This window comes from Lipotes vexillifer, unplaced genomic scaffold (genome assembly GCF_000442215.2).
Source record: "Lipotes vexillifer unplaced genomic scaffold, Lipotes_vexillifer_v1.1 scaffold24, whole genome shotgun sequence".
In the NCBI taxonomy this organism is placed as follows: domain Eukaryota; kingdom Metazoa; phylum Chordata; class Mammalia; order Artiodactyla; family Lipotidae; genus Lipotes; species Lipotes vexillifer.
Window position 1 is genome coordinate 1,208,597 of NW_006782914.1, and position 22,142 is coordinate 1,230,738.

A 22,142-nucleotide genomic window follows, 5' to 3' on the forward strand; every position below is an offset into this window, starting at 1 on the left:
CTCCTGCATCGGCAGGCGGACTCTCAAGCACTGCGCCACCAGGGAAGCCCAACCTGACAGTTTTATTAGCGATGGATAGCCAGGGTCTTCAGCAAGTAGGCAATATTCTTCTTTGATGGGTGATGTAGACAGAATAATGGTTCCCAAAGACATCCACATCCTAATCCCTAGAACCTGTAACTATGCTACCTTACATGACAAAAGGGACTATGTGGATGTGATTAAATTAAGGATCTTGAAATGGGAAGATTGTTTTCGATTGTCTGGGAGAGCCCAATGTAATCACAAGGGTGCTTATAAGGGGAAGTCATGAAGATCAAGGGCAGAAGGAGAAAGGATGACAGAAACAAAAAATTGGAGTGAAATGCTTGAAAATGAAAGAAGGGGCTACAAGCCAAAGAATGCAGGCAGCCTCCAGACACTGGGAAAGGCAAGAAAATGGATTCTTCCCTAGAGCTTCCAGAAGAAATGCAGCCTTGTTGACATCTTGATTTTAGGACTTCTGGCTTTCAAAACAGTAAGAGAATAAACCTGTGTTGTTTTAAACCACTAGGTTTGTGGTAATTTATTACAGTAACAATAGGAAACTAATACAATGGGTAAAAGCAATATATCTATCATATCCAATCTAACGATAGGTATGAAATGTAGTAAAGTGAAATGAAAAAATGTCACAAATATTTTTCACGTTATTAGTTTATTTTTACTCCTAAATATACAAAAGTCCAATATTTTAGGAGAAATTTAAAAAAATACTATATTTTCTTTTTTAGAATATATCAATTGTGCTTAAGCAAATGTGTGAGTGACTGATTTGTCCGTACGAGAGCTTCAGAGTCACCCTGTTCTTGAAGGGCCCAACAATATGATCAGACCCAGGCATTCCTTGCTGATTTGGAGACTGGTACTGATGCTGGGCTAAGTGTTTTATAGCTGATCAATAAGTTGATGAGGGAAAGGAGCAGAGGCTTGGAGAATCATATGTGTATTTGTATATGCATATGCATATATGCTACTATATATAATAAACAATTATTTAAAATAAAATGTCACATGGCAGAAAACATTAAGGTTTTTAGCTTAGTTAGAAAGTTAGGCGTGGTTTCCTGGAAGAGGTGGATATTGGACTGAGACTTTATATACACAAAGGGCAGAAATCCTACTGACAGGAGAAAGGATGGAAATTCTAATTTAAATGGTAAAGTTTCAGAAGTAGAGAGAACAGATGGAAACCTACGTATTCTGACCAGAGCTGAGGACCTGCAGGAGTAGGGAAGAATGAAGTAGAATGGGACAACTGAATGAGAAGTTTAAATCAGGTGCTAATGGAGATCAACATGCAGATTTCTGAAGACAGAAATTACATAGGAGAATTATTTATGGAATCAAAGGATCAAGTACCTTAACCTGGATAAAGACCTAAAATATTTTAAAGAAGTTTCCTCTTTGATATACTGAACAATTATAGCATTATATTACTAGACAAGCAGGCATGAGAAAATATAAATTCTTTTTATTTATTTATTTATTTATTTGGCCATGTGGGATCTTACTTCCCCGACCAGGGATTGAACCCGGGCCCTTGGCATTGAAAGCATGGAGTCCTAACCAGTGGGCCACCAGGGAATTCCCTATAAATTCTTTTGGATGCTTGCTATTGTGAGCCAAGCAAGCTAGTTATCAACAGGGAATTAAACACTGTTCTGGGCACACAGGAAAGTAGCAAATTTTGTATTACTTTTCCTTATGAGCACATTGAATGTGTACTGCGCTCCAACACCTTGTTGAGAGAAAAGGCTTACCAGTCAGGATACATCCATGTAAGCCAATCAAAAGCGCAGCACTGTGGTACAAGGGTAGGGTGGTATAGACTACGTCATTCTCTGTTACCCCGCTGGTAGTAGCAAGGTTGGCTCCATACCAAATGCGAAGATGATTGATCATTGCAGCTTTCGGGAGACCTTTGTAAACACAAGAGAAGGCATGAGTGAACCAAGAGTGGTCATTCACAGACATGTGGTCTGGGAGAGAGATGTGGCTTAGGAAGATTCATCAGCTGGTGATTAGAGGATTGCATTCAGTTACACCAGAAGTTGGCAATTTTTTTCTGTAAAGAGCCAGATGGTAAATGTTTTAGGCTTCGCACGGTCATAGTCTCTATTGCAACTACTCAACTCTGCTATTATAGCTGAAAGCAGCCACACACAAAAATGAACAAACTTGGCTCTGTTGCCATAAAACTTTATTTACAAAACAGGTGGTGGGGCTGTTTGTGGCTCACAGGCCATAGTTTGCTGACCTCTGAGTTAGATGGTTATCACAGTAGTAAGTTGAGAAAAAAGGAAAGAATGTCTATTGAATTTCTGCTCTGGGTCTACCACCTTGCAAGGTATAGTTGATGCTTGAACAACAGGGGTTTGAACGGCTCGGGGCCACTTATATGAGGATTTTTTTCAATAGTAAATGCATCCATGGTTGATTGAATCCATGAATGAAAAATTGCAGATACCTAGGAACCTATATGGAGGGCCTTCTATAAGTTATACGCATATCTTCAACTGTGTGGAGGGTCAGTATCCCTAACCTGCACATTGTTCAAGTGTCAACTGTATTTTCAAAATTTCATTTAATTCTCATAATTAATAAGTAGAATTATATTCTCTAATTTGCAGATGAGAAAGCTGAGATTCAGAAAGAGTAAGTAACCTATCCATCCTATCTCCTTCCTTCATAACCACTTTTATGAATTTCTTATGTACTGTTCTAGAGTTTCTTTATACAAATATAAGCTCATTTGCTCATATGTTCTTGCCCTTTCCCCCATTTTAAAAAAAGCACACTTTTCTGCACTTGTCCCTGCTCCACTTAATGTATTTTGGAGTTCTGTCCATATTTGTATGTAGAACTTTCCCCTATTTTTTCATTCATTTATTCTCTCTCTCAGCTGCATCAAGTCCTTTGTGTGTGTGTTATAATTTATTCATATTATTTTGCGATTTCAAATGATGCTGCAGTGAATAACCTGGTCCACATGGCACTGTGGACTATGAATGATGCTCCATCTGTAGGATAAATTTGCTGGTGTGAGACTGCTAGGTCAAAAGACATGTCTTTGTAATTTTGATAGACACTGCCACATTGCCTGTTATAAGGGCTGTCCCTATTTACTCTCCCATCAGTAATACATGAGTGCACCTGTTTCCTCATAGCCCTTCCAAGGTATCCTTTCAAATGTTGGGATTTTTGCCAATCTAAAAGGTGAAATATGGTATCTCAGTGTAGTTTTATTACACTAAGTACATTTGCATTTTCTTAACTATAATTTATGTAAGTTTTTTGTAAGACTCAATTGAAAGAGTATGCTTATATTGTTTCCCATGGGAGTCAGTTCAGTTGGGAAGGGCATGAAGCCATTACCAAGGGGCTGGGGCTAGAGTTTAAGACCTGAGTGGGTAAACTGGCTTTGGGAAGAGGAAGGCAATTCTCTGTAGATTCAGATGCTTCAATATTTGATGGTACCTTAGCTGGATATTGCCTGAATAAAAGTAATTTGTTATAAGGCAAAGTAGTATGGCTGGCAAACTACCATCATCATAAACACAATTCACAATTCATGGTCTTTGTTGAAACAGAAGAAAGCATCAATAAATCAATTGTATTCACCTTGGAAAAAAATTGTCCAGATAGTAAAAGCTCTGAATTATATTTTAAAAAAAAGAACAAAAAGAAATGCACATCCTTTGCTGGTTTGAAGTACTTTCAGAGACTTTCCTAATTAAAAATTTTAATGAAGAAATAAGAATATCTGGTAACTATTATATAATTTTGTGCTACTGACTGCCTTTGAGAAACAAGGAAAACATTTTGTTCTCTGATTGCTTGAATGAATTCTTTTAATTAATGTTTGGAAGAGTAACTTAAATATTTTATTCAGAGAGAAGAAGAAAAGTAACATAAACATCAACCCAATTATATTCCAATTAAATCTAAATTCTGAATTATAGGATTAAAGACTGCTTATTCTCTTTTTCCCCTAAAATGGGTTTTATATTTGATGTCAAAACCTACAATTGTGAAGAAGTGTCTTAATACTATATACTTACCTATATAGCATTAAGACTAGAACACCCAGTCACTAACTAAAAGGGCTTGTTTTATCTCAATTATTTCCCAAACCAAAGTTTTCAGTTTAGTTTTACCATTCTATTAAAAATGAGGGTAGGGCTTCCCTGGTGGCGCAGTGGTTGGGAGTCCGCCTGCCGATGCAGGGGACACGGGTTCGTGCCCCGGTCCGGGAAGATCCCACATGCCGCGGAGCGGCTGGGCCCGTGAGCCATGGCCACTGAGCCTGTGCGTCTGGAGCCTGTGCTCCGCAACAGGAGAGGCCACAACAGTGAGAGGCCCGCATACCGCAAAAAAAAAAAAAAAAATGAGGGTAAAATTTCCATATATTAAGGTAGTGTCTGGATGTAGTGGAAGCATTTGGTTAACTGTGTCATCCTACCATTCTGTTGGCATGGTGATATATAACTTTTGACAAAACAGTGACAGACATTATGCTCTGGGAATCAGCTTTAATAGGTCATCCCCAGCCACCCCTCCTCATGAGGCTCAAAGGAACCCTTATCTATTGGTTGGCCAAAAAGTTCGTTCAGGTTTTCTGTACGGTCTTAATGGAATTTTACAAGGAGAATGCATGTTTGTATTACCTGCTTAAGTTAAAATTTTAACCAAAAGAGATAAATGATTCACATAGTCAACTTCCCAATATTAATAATTAGCATGCTGGGGCTAGCTTCCTGCCCTCCTCTTAAATATATCACTCAGGCTTCATTTGATTACGTTTTGATAAAATTTCCCCTGGCCTAGAATAGGCAGACACCAAATAGCTGTTAAATGGATGAACTAGGAGGTGTTCTGGCAGAGTGGTCAGTTGCATGAGCTGTGGAGCCAGCCTACCAAGGTGAATCCTGACACTTCTACTTCTCATCTTGGAAAGTTCTTAACCTCTCTAAGCATCGGTTTCTGAATCTGTAAAATAGGAATAAGAGTAGTATCCACCTGCAATTGTGGGTGGGAGTGGTGGGAGAATTGTATGAACAAATGCCGTAAAGCTCCTAAAAGAGCACCTAGGACATCCTACCTTTAATATTGCCTGTTCCATGTAGCAGGTTCCAGCAACACCGATAATTGGCAGTGTTTTCTCTTAGTGGCTTACAAAATAATGGTGCAGCTTACACTGAAGGTGTAAAGCATCTTAGATTTGATGAAATACACTATTTTAGGCCCTCAGCTAAGAGCCATCCTACACCCATAGCACCAAACAGCTCCAAGTCAGTGTTGCTTGGAAAGATAGTGGTCAAAATATTTGTATAAATATAACCCCATTATTGTTCTGCAGTCTTCTTTGGTGGTCCATTTATAATTGGTTGTACATTATATATGGACTCGATATAATATAATCAAAATGCAGCAATCATTTAAAAAATTCCAACAATCTATTCAGTGCCAAATCTTATCCATCATCATAACTATTTTTGTAGTTCTTGGTTAACCTCTTTATCTGTTCTGTACACCAAGTAGGGGGAGGTATGCATAGCTTAGAGAAACCCAAATGGTTTCATGTGCTATGAAACAAGATCAGTTCCCACAGGCAAAGAGCTAAATCCCCTGAAGTGTTAGTTATCTGATAAGTTTTGCCGAAGAAAGAGAGCATTTGAAAATCTAACCTAACATTTAACACTTTCAGGATAGGTCCATTTCTTGGAGAATCCTCTCTTTATTTTTACCTGTGGTTCCAGAAGTATAAATGTATAAGGCAGGAGTGAAAAAGGTCACTTCCGACCTCCAGGACTCTGGGATGGATTCAGTTGACACTTCATCCACTTTGTCTAAGAAAGTGTCGACCCCATCGGTGTTAGAACTTCTGCTCACATAATAGATGGCCACATTATCTTTTCTCAGGCTTGGCAGCACCTCTTCAACAGCTTCTTGTAGTTCTTAATTTAATGAGACAAAAAATCCAAACAAACTAAATTAGTTCATTCAAGTCTATTAGTGCAATAAATTTTGCAGTGATTTTGTTTTCCCTAAACTTGCTAAAACATGTAGATATAGTGATGCTTAGAGTTATGAATTTTTAACATGGAATTTACCAAATTTAAAAATATCCCACGATCCCAATATTTGAGGGGAGGTTGGATTTTAATGGTTTCATAAGCAGCAGATGGTTGGCTGAAGTCTGTATTTTACATGGCAAGTGCAAACAAATGGACATATGGGTAAAAACCAAGATTATGTAAGTGTATGACTTTTATGCATATCTGATATATATATATATATATATAGTTATATAGTTATTCCTAATATGTGCCCCACAGGACCAGTGATTAAAAAAAAGAAAATTTTAAGGAAAAAGAGAAATGAAAAGAGGGGAGCCATGCTACTAACAAAGATGATAGAAGCTAACTTTCTTTATATAACACATTTTTTTACATATCAGCAACAAGTAGTTCTACTAGGAAGGTTCAGCTGATCTGAGACATAAGCTCCAAATCTCAAAAGCACATTCTCTGGCCTAAGAAAAAATGGATCGATTAGCATGTTTTTCAAACTATGGGTCATAATACAGCAGTGGATTGTTAAAATCATTTAAAGTGACCACTATTCTAAAAAATAAAACAGAATGAAATAGAAAATTTCAGAGCATATCACACACAGGAAGAGGTATTTTTTTTTTAAGTTTTGTTTCAGCTATGTGAGTGTGTGTGTGCTGAGTCACACAAAAATGTAGTTTTTACAGTGGGTCAAGGTCAAAACATTTTTTTTTTGCTGTACACGGGCCTCTCACTGCTGTGGCCTCTCTCGTTGTGGAGCACGGGCTCCAGACGCGCAAGCTCAGCAGCCATGGCTTATGGGCCCAGCCGCTCCGCGGCATGTGGGATCTTCCCGGACCAGGGCATGAACCCGCATCCCCTGCATCGGCAGGCGGACTCTCAACAACTGCGCCACCAGGGAAGCCCTAGGTCAAAAAATTTAAAAGGCATTCATGTAATATGCAAACCACATTTCAGATTTGCTACTTGGATTTTTGTGTCGCTAAACCATAAGATGAGATGGTCTTTAAGCTTTTTTGTCTTGAATGGTGATAACTGAAGTGAATAGGCCTATCCTTAATAGGAAGGTGACTCAATATCCCAGGGAATTACCTTAGGGAGGCTAAACCTGATTCATCTTATATGCTTTGTTTTTCACATGTTTATGTATGACGTCTCCATCAAGACATGAGATATCATTTCGATAGATGCATTTTAAAAGTTTTAAAACTTTTTAACCAAAACAATCATACACCTGACAAATATAAATCAAATAGTACAAAAGAGTTTATAATGAAAATCAACAGGCCCTTATCTCACAAATAAACCTGCTGCCTAGAGGCAATGACTTTCAGGTTTTTTTAGCTGTTTCTTCTAGCAATCACTTCTCCATCACCAAATTATGTGCTTTTCCTGCTCCCTCTTGACTTATCATTTTTGATCCCTATCCCCCTTGTCCACCTCCAACAGTTATTATCTTCACTTTATTGTTGGGGTTAATGGTATTTACATCTATTCTGAGACTATAATTCTGTCTTCCTAGCTTTGTCTGTGTGTTGGCTCTAGAAGCTCTGGAACCAATCATCAGGATTGACAAGATTATGACAATATAATTATTTGTAAATATGACTGCAGAGCCAAGTAACACACCATAATCATCTTTCCCTTTTTGAACAGTTTTCTCCTGGAGTTTCTATTGGCCATCATTCCTTAATGTACTTTGCCTCAGTTCTTTTTTTTTTTTTTAAATAAATAAATAAATTTATTTATTTATTAATTTATTTATTTATTATCTTTGGCTGCATTGGGTCTTTGTTGCTGCCCATGGGCTTTCTCTAGTTGCGGAGAGCAGGGGTTACTCTTCATTGCAGTGCACAGGCTTCTCATTGTGGTGGCTTCTCTTGTGGTGGAGCTCCGGCACTAGGCACACGGGCTTCAGTAGTTGTGGCACGTGGACTCAGTAGTTGTGGTTTGCGAGCTCTAGAGCACAGGCTCAGTAGTTGTGGCTCATGGGCTTAGTTGCTCCATGGCATGTGGGATCTTCCCGGCCAGTGCTCGAACCCGTGTCCCCTTCATTGGCAGGCTGGTTTTCTTTGAATTTTTTTGAATTTATTTTTTTATACAGCAGGTTCTTATTAGTCATCTATTTTATACACATCAGTGTATACATGTCAGTCCCAATCGCCCAGTTCATCACACCACCCCCCTCATCCCCCCATGGCTTTCCCCCCTTGGTGCCCCTACGTTTGTTCTCTACATCTGTGTCTCAATTTCTGCCCTGGAAACCAGTTCATCTGTACCATTTTTCTAGGTTCCACATATAGGCGTTAATATACGATATTTGTTTTTCTCTTTCTGACTTACTTCACTCTGTATGACAGTCTCTAGATCCATCCACGTCTCAACAAATGACCCAATTTCATTCCTTTCTATGGCTGAGTAATATTCCATTGTATATATGCACTACATCTTCTTTATCCATTCATCTGTCAATGGGCATTTAGGTGGCTTCCATGACCTGGCTATTGTAAATAGTGCTGCAATGAACATTGGGGTGCATGTGTCTTTCTGAATTGTGGTTTTCTCTGGGTGTATGCCCAGTAGCGGGATTGCTGGATCATATGGTAATTCTATTTTTAGTTTTTTAAGGAACCTCCATACTGTTCTCCATAGTGGCTGTATCAGTTTACATTGCCACCAACAGTGCAAGAGGGTTCCCTTTTCTCCACACCCTCTCCAGCATTTGTTGTTTGTAGATTTTCTGATGAAGCCCATTCTAACTGGTGTGAGGTGATACCTCATTGTAGTTTTGATTTGCATTTCTCTAATAATTAGTGATGTTGAGCAGCTTTTCAGGTGCTTCTTGGCCATCTGTATGTCTTCTTTGGAGAAATGTCGATTTACGTCTCTGCCTATTTTTGGATCGGGTTGTTTTTTTAATATTGAGCTGCATGAACTGTTTATATATTTTGGAAATTAATCCTTTGTCCGTTGATTCGTTTGCAAATATTTTCTCTCTTTCTGAGGGTTGTCTTTTCGTCTTGTTTATGGTTTCCTTTGCTATGCAAAAGCTTTTAAGTTTTATTAGGTCCCATTTGTTTATTTTTGTTTTTTATTTCCATTACTCTAGGAGGTGGATCAAAAAAGATTTTGCTGTGATCTATGTTGAAGAGTGTTCTTCCTATGTTTTCCTCTAAGAGTTTTATAGTGTCCGGTCTTACATTTAGGTCTCTAATCCATTTTGAGTTTAATTTTGTGTATGGTGTTAAGGAGTGTTCTAATTTCATTCTTTTACATGTAGCTGTCCAGTTTTCCCAGGACCACTTATTGAAGAGACTGTCTTTATTCCATTTTATATCCTTGCCTCCTTTGTCATAGATTAGTTGACCATAGGTGCTTGAGTTTACCTCTGGGCTTTCATTCTTGTTCCATTGATCTATGTTTCTGTATTTGTGCCGGTACCATATTGTCTTGATTACTGTAGCTTTGTAGTATAGTCTGAAGTCAGGGAGTCTGATTTCTCCAGCTCCGTTTATTTTATCTCAAGACTGCTTTGGCTATTTGGGGTGTTTTGTGTCTCCATACACATTTTAAGATTTTTTTGTTCTAGTTCTGAAAAAAATGCCATTGATGATTTGATAGGGATTGCATTGAATCTGTAGATTGTTTTGGGTATTATAGTCATTTTCACAATATTGATTCTTCCAATCCAAGAGCATGGTATATCTCTCCATCTGTTGGTATCATATTTAATTTCTTTCATCAGTGTCTTATAGTTTTCTGCATAGAGGTCTTTTATTTCCCTAGGTAGGTTTATCCCTAGGTATTTTATTCTTTTTGTTGCAGTGGTAAATGGGAGTGTTTTCTTAATTTCTCTTTCAGAGTTTTCATCATTAGTGTATAGGAATGCAAGAGATTTCTGTGCATTAATTTTGTATCCTGCAATTTTACCAAATTCATTGATTAGCTCTAGTAGTTCTCTGGCGGCATCTTTAGGATTCTGTATGTGTAGTATCATGTCATCTGCTAACAATGACAGTTTTACTTCTTCTTTTCCAATTTGTATTCCTTTTATTTCTTTTTCTTCTCTGATTGCCGTGGCTAGGACTTCCAAAACTATGTTGAATAATAGTGGTGAGAGTGGACATCCTTGTCTTGTTCCTGATCTTAGAGGAAATGCTTTCAGTTTTTCACCATTGAGAATGATGTTTGCTGTGGGTTTGTCATAGATGGCCTTTATTATGTTGAGGTAAGTTCCCTCTATGCCCACTTGCTGGAGAGTTTTTATCATAAATGGGTGTTGAATTTGCTCAAAAGCTTTTTCTGCATCTATTGAGATAATCATATGGTTTTTCTTCTTCAATTTGTTAATATAGTGTATCACACTGACTGATTTGCATATATTGAAGAATCCTTGCATTTCTGGGATAAAACCCACTTGATCATGGTGTATGATCCTTTTAATGTGTTGTTGGATTCTGTTTGCTAGTATTTTGTTGAGGAGTTTTGCATCTATATTCATCAGTGATACTAGTCTGTAATTTTCTTTTTTTTTTTCTTTGTCTGGTTTTGGTATCAGGGTGATGGTGGCCTCATAGAATGAGTTTGGGAGTGTTCCTTCCTCTGCAACTTTTTGGAATAGTTTGAGAAGGATGGGGTTAGCTCTTCTTTAAATGTTTGATAGAATTTACCTGTGAACCCATCTGGTCCTGGACTTTTGTTTGTTGGGAGATTTTAAATCACACTTTCAATTTCATTACTTGTGATTTGTCCATATTTTCTGTGTCTTCCTGGTTCAGTCTTGGAAGGTTATACCTTTTTAAGAATTTGTCTATTTCTTCCAGGTCGTCCATTTTATTGGCACACAGTTGCTTGTAGTAGTCTCTTAGGATGCTTTGTATTTCTGTGGTGTCTGTTGTAAATTCTCCTTTTTCATTTCTAATTTTATTGATTTGAGTCCTCTCCCTCTTTTTCTTGATGAGTCTGGCTAATGGTTTATCAATTTTGTTTATCTTCTCATAGAACCAGCTTTTAGTTTTATTGATCTTTGCTATTGTTTTCTTTGTTTCTATTTCATTTATTTCTGCTCTGATATTTATGATTTCTTTCCTTCTGCTAACTTTGGGTTTTGTTTTTTCTTCTCTCTCTAGTTCCTTTAGGTGTAAGGTTATATTGTTTATTTGAGATTTTTTCTTGTTTCTTGAGGTAGGCTTTTATAGATATAAGCTTCCCTCTTAGAACTGCTTTTGCTGCATCCCATAGGTTTTGGATTGTTGTGTTTTCATTGTCATTTTTCTCTAGGTATTTTTTGATTTCCTCTTTGATTTCTTCCGTGATCTCTTGGTTATTTTAGTAACGTAGTGTTTAGCCTCCATGTGTTTGTGTTTTTTATGTTTTTTTCCCCTGTAATTCATTTCTAATCTCATAGCATTGTGGTCAGAAATGGTGCTTGATATGATTTCAATTTTGTTAAATTTACTGAGGCTTAATTTGTGACCCAAGACATGATCTATCTTGGAGAATGTTCCATGTGCACTTGAGAAGGAAGTGTAGTCTGCTGTTTTTGGATGGAATGTCCTATAAATATCAATTAAATCTATCTGGTCTATTGTGTCATTTAAAGCTTCTGTTTCCTTATTTGTTTTCATTTTGGATGATCTGTCCATTGGTGTAAGTGAGGTTTAAAGTCCACCACTATTATTCTGTTACTGTCCATTTCCTCTTTTACAGCTGTTAGCAGTTGCCTTATGTATTGAGGTGCTCCTATGTTGGGTGCATATATATTTATAATTGTTGTATCTACTTCTTGGATTGATCCCTTGATCATAATGTAGTGTCCTTCCTTGTCTCTTGTAACATTCTTTATTTTCAAGTCTGTTTTTTCTGATATGAGTGTTGCTGCTCCAGCTTTCTTTTGATTTCCTTTTGCATGGAATGTCTTCTTCCATCCCCTCACTTTCAGTCTGTATGTGTCCCTTAGATCTGAAGTGAATCTCTTGTAGACAGTATATAGATTGGTCTTGTTTTTGTATCCATTCAGCAAGACTGTGTCTTTTGGTTGGAGCATTTAATCCATTCATATTTAAGGTAATTATCAATAAGTATGTTCCTATGCCCATTTTCTTAATTGTTTTAGGTTTGTTTTTGTAGGTCCTTTTTTTCTCTTGTGTTTCCCACTTACAGACGTTCCTTTAGCATTTTTTGTAGAGCTGGATTGGTGGTGCTGAATTCTCTTAGCTTTTGTTTGTCTGTAAAGCTTTTGATTTCTCCAACGAATCTGAATGAGATCCTTGCTGGGTAGAGTAATCTTGGTTGTAGGTTCTTCCCTTTCATCACGTTAAGTATATCATGGCACTCCCTTCTGGCTTGCAGAGTTTCTGTTGAGACATCAGCTGTTAACCTTATGGGAGTTCCCTTGTATGTTATTTGTTGTTTTTTCCTTGCTGCTTTCAATAATTTTTCTTTGTCTTTAATTTTTGCCAGTTTGATTACTATGTGTGTTGGTGTGTTTCTCCTTGGGTTTGTCCTGTATGGGACTCTCTGCGCTTCCTGCCCTTGGGTGGCTATTTCATTTCCCATGTTAGGGAAGTTTTCAACTATAATCTCTGCAATTATTTTTCTGGTCCTTTCTCCTTCTGGGATCCCTATAATACGAATGTTGTTGCGTTTAATGTTGTCCCAGAAGTCTCTTAGGCTGTCTTCATTTATTTTCATTCTTTTTTGTTTATTCTGTTCCACAGCAGTGAATTCCACCATTTTGTCTTCCAGGTCACTTATCTGTTCTTCTGCCTCAGTTATTCTGCTATTGATTCCTTCTAGTGTAGTTTTCATTTCAGTTATTGTATTGTTCATCTTGTTTGTTTGTTCTTTAATTCTTCTAGGTCTTTGTTAAACATTTCTTGCATCTTCTCGATCTTTGCCTCCATTCTTTTTCCGAGGTGCTGGATCATCTTCACTATCATTATTCTGAATTCTTTTTCTGGAAGGTTGCCTATCTCCACTTTATTTAGTTGTTTTTCTGGGGTTTTATCTTGTTCTTTCATCTGGTACATAGCCGTCTGCGTTTTCATCTTGTCTGTCTTTCTGTGAATGTGGTTTCTGTTCCACAGGCTGCAGGATTGTCCACCTACCTTCTTTTAGAGTTCAAAAGTTCTGGAAGCTGGTAGTCCAAGATCAGGGTACGACAAGGGTCAGGTTCTGGTGAGTGCTCTCTTCCTGGTGTACAGATAACCATCTTCTTGCTGTGTCCTTACATGGTGGAGAGAGTGGCAGGCGGATTCTTAACCACTGCGCCACCAGGGAAGTCCCTACGTCAATTTATTTTCAACCTCCATCAGATCAGCTTCTCCCGTTTGTTGCTCTTCTCTCCTAACTCTTCTCTCCTCTTGTATTTTGACTGCTCTGTAGTTCTTCAGTATTTTGAGAAGATCATCAAAAATATTACTGTTGTAAAAACAGTACTGGAGTGCTAATGTCCCTTGCCAATGCCTTGGTTCAGACCCTCATTATTTCCTTGCTAGATAATTGCAGTAGCCTCCTGACCGATCTACTTGCCTCTAACCTCTCCCTGCTTCCAATATCAGTGACAGCACTCCCCAACTTCTTGTTCCTGCCCTGTTTAAAATCCTTCAATGGCTTCCTTTGTGACAGAAGCCACTCTCTATGCAGTGCGTGAGGTCCTGAGGTCCTTCACAGTCTATGGCCCCCTCCCCAACTTTTCTGATGGCATCTCCTTCTATCTACCTCTTGTCCCCTTTCCTCTAACCACACTGATCTATGTGAAGTGAGTGTACCCATAATTCTCACATCTTACTATCTTTGTCCAGGTGGTTTCATCTGCCCGGAATGCCCTCCGGTTCCCGGTCATTGTGAAAACTCCTGCTTATCCTTCAAGACTCAGCCTCTTTGTACTTAGCTCTATGGCCCTCCCACAGGAGCTTGCATATACTTCTATCACATGTGTTTAGTACGTAGTGTGACACGCTTCAGTTCTTTTTCTCCTCTATTTGACAGTGAAAAATTTGAGGTTAAGGGATTATAACATAATCATCTTGGCAACCCCTCCACCACTAGATAAGTTCCCAATAAATGTTTACAGTTGAGAGAATCTGCACAACGTATTGTATTAGTCAATGTGGAAGAGACAGAGGAATAAGGTAAAGCTGTTGATTTTAAAGGATTTAGATATTGCAATACTGTGAGTTGATAAACCTCTAATAAAATAAAATGCAAAATTAAATCATTTTTGTGATAGAGGTATGCCTTGCATACAAGTAAGGGACTACAAAAGCAAATTAAAAACAAAACAAAACTTTTATTGCTACTTAAAGAATTAAGAAATCTTTCTCCCTCTCTCCCTTCACCTGAGACTGAGGCTACTGAGTTAAATCGTATGTTCATAAGTTACTGGGATTATTTCTCACTCCCTTCCTCTCTCTTTCCCAACATTTATTCAACATCTGTTTAAAGACTGTTCCCTATGTGCATGGTTCTAAGCACTGGATACAGCAGTGAGTAAACCAGATACTGTCCCTGTTTTCATAGAGCCCAGGTCTAGTGGGGGAAGTAACAGACAAAGAAATAATCCATTAAAATAAGGTGTCATAGGTGTCACAGGAGGGGAGGGAGGTGGTGTTTTGGAAGCATAGCGGAGGGGCACAAAGACAATCCAGAGGAAGTGTTATCTAAACTGAGATCTGAAGCGTGAGCAGGAGTTGGCAAGATGAAGATCCACTGAGATTGACTGAGCCTGTTTGTAGCTGAGGGGACAGCTTATGCAAAGACCCAGATGCAAACAGCATGGTGCCAAAGTAACTAAAAGAGGATAAAGCTGACTGGAGTGTAGAATAGGAGGGAAAGAAGGTTGGGAGAAGAAACTGGGATGTAGGTTGGGACCAGGTTCCTGGCTTAGGTCAGGTAAATGGGTTGGAGGGGGCAAGACCAGAGGTAGGGAGACCATTTGGTAGAGCAAGCTTGTTTGCATTAAGGTAGCAGCAGAGGGTAGAAAGAAGTAGATGCATTTTAAAGATGTTTGGGAGTAGAATAGACTAGATTTGGTAACACTCTTGATGAGAGAAAAATTATAGGTCAAAAGGGACTTTAATTTTTTCTGTAATTTTTTTTTTTTTTTTTTTTTGCGTTACGTGGGCCCCTCACTGTTGTGGCCTCTCCCGTTGCGGAGCACAGGCTCCGGACGCGCAGGCTCAGCGGCCGTGGCTCACGGGCCCAGCCGCTCCGTGGCATGTGGGATCTTCCCGGACCGGGGCACGAACCCGTGTCCCCTGCATCGGCAGGTGGATTCTCAACCACTGCACCACCAGGGAAGCCCTTTTCTGTAATTTTTTAAAAGAAAATTTACTCAGGCATTAGTGATATATCAAAAATTAATAATAGTAATAATAAAAGTAAAAGGAGATGTAATTAAGCAGGTATCATGCTTGATCACAGTTCATGCAATTTGGCAAATTGTATCCTCTACTTCCCTCATGTTCCTACCTTGCCTTCTGCAGGCTTTTGGTTTGTGAGCGCTGACCTTTCATAGAGGTCAGCTTATGTGAAGGAAAGGCCATTGCCCCTGCCCAACACAATTTCCCTACGTGGTTTCTGGGCTGTCGGTGCAGAATTTGCATTTGGACATTGACTTGAGGTTCCGGTGGCTCACCAGCCATGTCAGGGCATACCTCATATGTCCTATGGTAGCAGCCTTTTTCCCTTAAACTAAAGATGCTAATATTTATATAAACATATCTATACACACACATATAAACTGAAATTTGAAGGGAAATTCTGGATGTGAATGCAACTCATTTTAACTATGTATTTGATATTTAGTGTCTTTTCTAAACATGCTTGGGCCCCATGTTTTCTGCTTCACATGTGTATTTCTTTTTGTAATTCTTACTGTAAAGTCTGCTTACTTAAGATAAAAGTGGCAATCAACAGGGACATGTAAGATCAAATAAATCTACTTGGCGCAGGTTGAGCTCCCTGGGACTCTGAGATTTGTGTGTAGGAGTGCTCTCAGGAATGACACCTGTGGGGTTGCATGGGAAGTAGATTGGATAGAGGGAGAACTTGCACTGTGATGCAGTCACACAGTGGCCTCCCTCAATTGATCCTACAGGGACTCTGGGCCCGGGATGGCCCTTCAGGTTGTCACAAATGAAGTGAAGTGGATTCTACCTCCGTGCCTGCCCACCAACTAGTCACTGGATGCAGATTAGGGGTGGTAGTGCTTGACCTTGGGCAAAGCAGCTTTCTTCAACCAAGGGCAAGCCCTGGAAAGGCTCTTAGCTGACAGCTGTCAGCTACCAATGCTTTCAGCAGCTGAGGAATGAGTACCTCAGTCCTGGAGTGGGGATTTGGGCAGCATATCACAGCATCCACCACAACTTGCATTCTTAGTGATAAAAGATTTACAAATTTCATTTGTGGAGAAAAATTTGTATAGTAGCTTTACATACATCACCTCGCATAATTTTCACAATGACCCTGTGTTATAGATGATGGTAACCCTGTTTTTACAAACAAGGACAGAAGCTCAGTGAGTCTATGTATGGAAGGTTATATACAAAATGAAAAGAATTATACCAGGCTTCTAGGAGTCCCACCTCCTTGTACTAGACATTCAAGTTCAAGTTTTGGTAAAGTGCCTTGATTTTTCGTAAGACACTGTCTACTTGACATGCTCAGTGCTGGTTAAAGCATGTGGATCTGCCTTTACATAGTAATATGGATAATTTGATGAAGAGCATAACCTTAAGCTTCATGAAAAGTAGGATTCAAGGAAAGTTGCCTAAAGGGTACAGAGTGGATCTGTCACTTCCTTATTAGTCTAGGCCGAAATTATGGATGGCAATAGAACCTCAGAGAAAGTAGTACATCTTTGGATGATGGAAAATTGGCTGATTATGAAATCACTGCTTATGGATGGCAATAGAACCTCAGAGAAAGTAGTACATCTTTGGATGATGGAAAATCGGCTGATTATGAAATCACTGCTCCCCCTTAAAATTCATTTTGTTGAAAAGAAAAGAAAAAAAATCAGGGTAGCATAGGAATTTTCCTCCCTCACCCATAACCTTTTTTTTTTTTTTTAAGAAGGGGAAGAAGAGAAATTTCTGAGTACACAGACCCATTCCTAGAAAGCAGGGGGAGAGGGCAGGTGGTGAGCTGAATCAGTCTTCATCATCAAAGTGGGGAGATGCTACTGGCTAAACCTGCTGCTTTTTGATAGGAAAAGCATTCAATCTAGCAGCTTGTTCTGCTATTAGATTGCATCACTGAATGGGTAACTGACCAAGTTAGTTAAATAAAACACCCCAGGAATGTTTACTAATAAAATAAGATCTGAAAAGAAGGCAATGAAAGGAGATGGGTTTTGACCAGAATTTCAGGATGATGTGAAATGGTTGGTGGATGAACAGATCAGAATTGAAAACTTATCTTTTCTTCACTCAGAAAGGCAACTGAAACAAACTGGTTCTAACACAGCTCTTAGAGACTGAAAATAGTTTTAAAAATACCATTTGTAACTGTGATTTTGCATTTCTATCCCTATAATTCCAGTTTGGAATTATAGTAATCAATAACCTAGTGTCTAGTCTTTACCTCCACAAGATGTGCTAGAACACCCTTCAAATAGAGGCATGCATACCCTCCTCTTCCCCACAACACAAATCACCCTGAGGTCAGAAAGATGTTTAATCAAGGTTAAGTCCCACTAGGAAGGAGTAAGCAGATTTTTAACAGATACATACTCATCTCATATTTATATAATTATATAATTTCTTAGTATTATTTTTCATTTCTCTTAGTTAAAGTATCTTGCGTTCTAAATAGCCCTGGAATCAAGGGTAACGGCTCGTCGTGAGGTTACCAGGTCATTCCAGGCCTTACATAATCATAATCATTTGATATCCATAAGCAACCAAGTCACCTGTCTACTAGTTGTGTACTTCCCTTTTTCCCAGAGGCTGTGGGAGGGTCCTTTTCCAACACTGGCCGATTACACTCCTTATGCAGAGTAATTCAAACGCTATATCCTTCTTCGGATTCAATAACATAAACAGATGATTGAGAGTTAATTTTGTTTTTACCTCTTTACTCCCTTGTTTCTAAACAAGAAAATAAACTGATAAGCATCCCCAAATATGCCAGCAATGTGCTCCTTTGCTTCTGAATGGAGATGTACAACCATCCCCCTTGCCACCTTTAGCAGGGCAAGAAGAAAAATTTTAGAGAACATCTTTAAGCTAGCTCTCTCTTCAGAGCTTGGGTTACTTGGCTGGGATCCTAGCTCTTGAATATACTCCTCATTGGATGTCTGGGTTTCTGTCCTCTACCATCCTAGACACAGACTCTCCCCAGCCCATCCTGTGCTCATCACCAGCTCCCTCTCTGGCAATGAGTCCTGGAGAGAGCACCTCTCTCTTGTAGCCCTCTGCCAGAAGTAAACTGGGAGGTAAAACAAGTCTGTGGTAAGGAGAGGCTGGGCCTGGGGGAGATCAGGTCTAAATGGATTTTCTCAGATTAGGATATATTTTATTTTTTTAACATCATTTTTCATGCCGTCATGCCCATCCCAATAGTTCTTAGACTTTGGAGAAGAAAGCCTGTTACAGCCAGCCAAAATGATGGAACTCATTAATGCCACAAACATTTACTTATTAGGGCATTATTCAGAGATATATGAGAAAACTGTAAGCCGTTGAGACAAAGTGCATTGAAGCAACACATCTAAGTTACTCCTTGGGCAGCCCAGAAAGAGGAATGGAGACAGGATATCTCTATGGCCTGATCCTTGAATAAGTTTGCACTAGAAAATTATCTCATTGCATGGAAGTGAGGCCACTGCTGTTGGCCATTCCTTGGGTTCTCTGAGTCCCTATTTTCTCTACAGTAGAGTCTCTTCAGTAAACAGCTTAAAAATGACTATTATTTATTTTATTTTATTTTATTTTTTTTGCGGTACGCGGGCCTCTCACTGTTGTGGCCTCTCCCGTTGCGGAGCACAGGCTCCGGACGCGCAGGCTCAACAGCCATGGCTCTCACGGGCCCAGTCGCTCCGCGGCATGTGGGATCTTCCCGGACTGGGACACAAACCCGTGTCCCCTGCATCGGCAGGCGGACTCTCAACCACTGCGCCACCAGGGAAGCCCAAAATGACTATTATTTAAGTGCAGCCTGCTGTTGTCCTTACATAGCAAAACTCTTTCATGAAGCACCTCACTGGTGTTGGGGACCTGATGAAAACTGCCTCTGGGCTCCTCTTGCCTAGAATTCCCCCTCTACAAGTGCAGTTGCCCAGCTCTGCTGTCAGTGTCCCCAAGAAGCCTTTACCCTCTGCTCTTTTTCCTCCACAGCACTCGGTAGCTCTCCCAGCATACTTATCACATTCTCCTGGGCATCACAATCATTTGTGTATATCTGGCTTAGTTCTTCTACTGGACTGTAAGATCCTTGAACTAATTCAGCTTCTCTCCCCATCCCACCATGGCAACTAGCTTGTACCTTGCGGGGACTCTAAATATTTCTTGATGTGATATCAAAATTGTTGTGCCATCTGCTTTTCTCCATCTAACCTCAAAAGTTTGTTTGATGAGAGTTCTCCTTGGTCCTGACACTAGTTTTAGAATGTTCTCCTGTTTTGGAACTTTCAATGATGCAACACTTTTGAAAACTATTGGAAGCATTTTATCTTATCACATAGTTTAAAGGAGGTCCAATTTTATTTTTCACAACCCTGCAAAACCAGGTCAAAGATAATCTGGAATATTTTATAACCTCTCTGGATCTCAGTCTTGAAAGACATAGTATCTTTGTTACTAAAGTACAAGAGTAGTGCCTTGTACAAGAGTAGTGCCAGCTTGTACAGTAGTGCCTTGTACAAGAGTAGTGCCAGCACTGGGGGAGCTGTGCATGATTATGTCAAGCCGTGCAATGCAGACCTGGCCAGTGAGCTGATGAATGAGTTATTCTTCCAGTAGAAGAGCTATAGCTTAGCGACAATCTTAATGCTAGCATAAATGCAAACAAAGCAAACTTACTATCTGGGGGGCCCTTTTGGGTGTTAAAAAAATTTCTTTTTACAAAACATCCTATGTTGTATGAAATTAAATATGGCTTGCTGTTTTACCCATATTCTATGTTTGGGAAGTTGCTTGAAAAACTACTGGCCCAACAAATTGGTTTCTATCAGCTACAACATTATGTGGGTTTCAATAGCTAAAGGCAATCTTTCCATGTGATTACATACACCGTACCCTTCTACGGAGAAGGATCCTGAAATGTACCACAGAGAGAAAATTATATTCTCTGGGAGATGGGTGGTTCTGTTTGATTCAGGGAAGTGTTTGTGAGTCTTCAGCTTTCTCTAAGTATAGTAAGTTCTGATGAAAAATTGGGTACTGAAATGCTGGATAAGGTTGAGCCCTGTTAAACTTTGTGAAGAGTCCCCCAAATTCATGACAAGTGGATCAATCTTCATCATAAATACCACTGTGCCGGTCCTTTACCTACACTCCAGAATTTGACAGATAGCTGAAACTCAAGAGCTCTTACTAGCCCATGAGCCCTGAGGCTGAAATTCGAAGTAAAGAATCAAACCCTGTTGAACTGTCACCCCTCCAACATTTCTAAATCTTTTCATCTTTCTGTACCATGTTCAGATGGTGTAATAGAATATAAAAAGTGTCCTAGAAGTGAGAAGAAAATTGGGTTCTGTCCTCAGCTCTCTCTGACCCTAGGGAATTGATACCACCCCTCTGGGCCTTTGTTCATTCAACTATTAAACAAGTGCGAACTAGACTGATTGTTTCTCAAAGCCTAGTCCTTAGATGATTTGCTTCAAAATCATCTAGGGGTGGCATGGGGCTTGCTATAAAAATACACTTTCCTGGGCCCCACTACAGTCCTGCGAATCAGTGTTTTTGGGGGATGAGGCTCAGGAATCCTTTTTTTTTTTTTTTTAAATAAGCTTCCCAGGTGATTCTTACGCTCATTAAAGTGACTCTTCTAAACTTTTTATTGCAGTATAACACACTCGTTAAGAGTTGGAGGATTATAAAATTAGAATATCTCTAAGATTCTTTCCAACTTTAAAGAATTCTAAGAATCAGTCCATTCAACACATTTACGCATGGGCACATTTATTAACAAGAATGCAACTTTGGACTCTGTTACCCCCTTTGTAGATCAGAGTTTCAGATCAGAGTGTAATTCTGCATGCTGTGTAATGGTCTCTCAGTGATTTGGAAAAACAGAATGTTTTTCAAATGTGTGGCCTCTCTCAAAGGTCAGTTTATTGTAGAGAGTGCCGTAGGTCCACTGGAAAGTCTGTTCAAATTTGATCTGAATGTCAGAATTTCGTTATACTTTCCATGGACGCTGACCAAAGCATAATACTCAATGACAGAAGACTGTTGCCTGGGCGAGAAAGGAGATATCTGACTGTATTTCTGATTTGATTACAGAACCAAACTCTATTATAGTCATTTAAATCCAAGCTTCTTTGTCAATAAAACTCCCAGTCTTTGACGTCCCTCACAGAGGGCCTGGGATAATATGCAGGTAAAAAGTATTTAAATTCCTCCTGAAGTGGTACACAGATCACTGTGCTAATATAACTTTCCTCTGAATCAACTGGTAAAGTAATAGGTTTAAGAGTCTTCCAGTTACTAAATAGTGAAGTTGTCTCTTTTCCCAGGCAACTAGAAATTGTTGGGAATTTTCTAGGAAAAGCCATCCCCTTCAAATAATGTGGCTGCCTTTAAAATTATCCCCCTGCTTTTAAACTTTTATACAAAGCCTTCATTTTAAAAAATTTTGGATTGTTTATTTTATGCCCTATGAAACAGGTGTGTAAGCTTCCTGGTTTCCCACAAGTGAATAGACATCTCATCTTTGTGTGATACTAGGTGAACTCCTTAGCTTGCTTCAGTTTCCTCAGCTATGAAATGAAGGGGGAGAGCAGAGGGATGCTTAGTCTCTTCCAGCTCTAACACTTTCCATTCATGTAGAGGAAGGTAGCGTAACGTAGGGAAAGTC

General features: G+C 39.2%; 1 protein-coding gene across 2 annotated transcripts in view; it reads right to left on the reverse strand.

Moving 5' to 3' along the window:
* The window catches only part of SLC27A2 (solute carrier family 27 member 2), a 49,879-nt gene that overhangs the window by 25,944 nt on the left and 1,793 nt on the right, over positions 1-22,142 (reverse strand). The window contains exons 2-3 of one of the 2 annotated variants that reach the window (XM_007455537.1): positions 5,790-5,999; positions 1,803-1,961 (exon numbers count right to left, since the gene is read on the reverse strand). In XM_007455537.1, coding sequence (XP_007455599.1) covers positions 1,803-1,961; positions 5,790-5,999 — 369 coding nt within the window. The remainder of the gene's footprint in view (positions 1-1,802; positions 1,962-5,789; positions 6,000-22,142) is intronic. The other variant, XM_007455538.1, reaches the window with a different exon arrangement.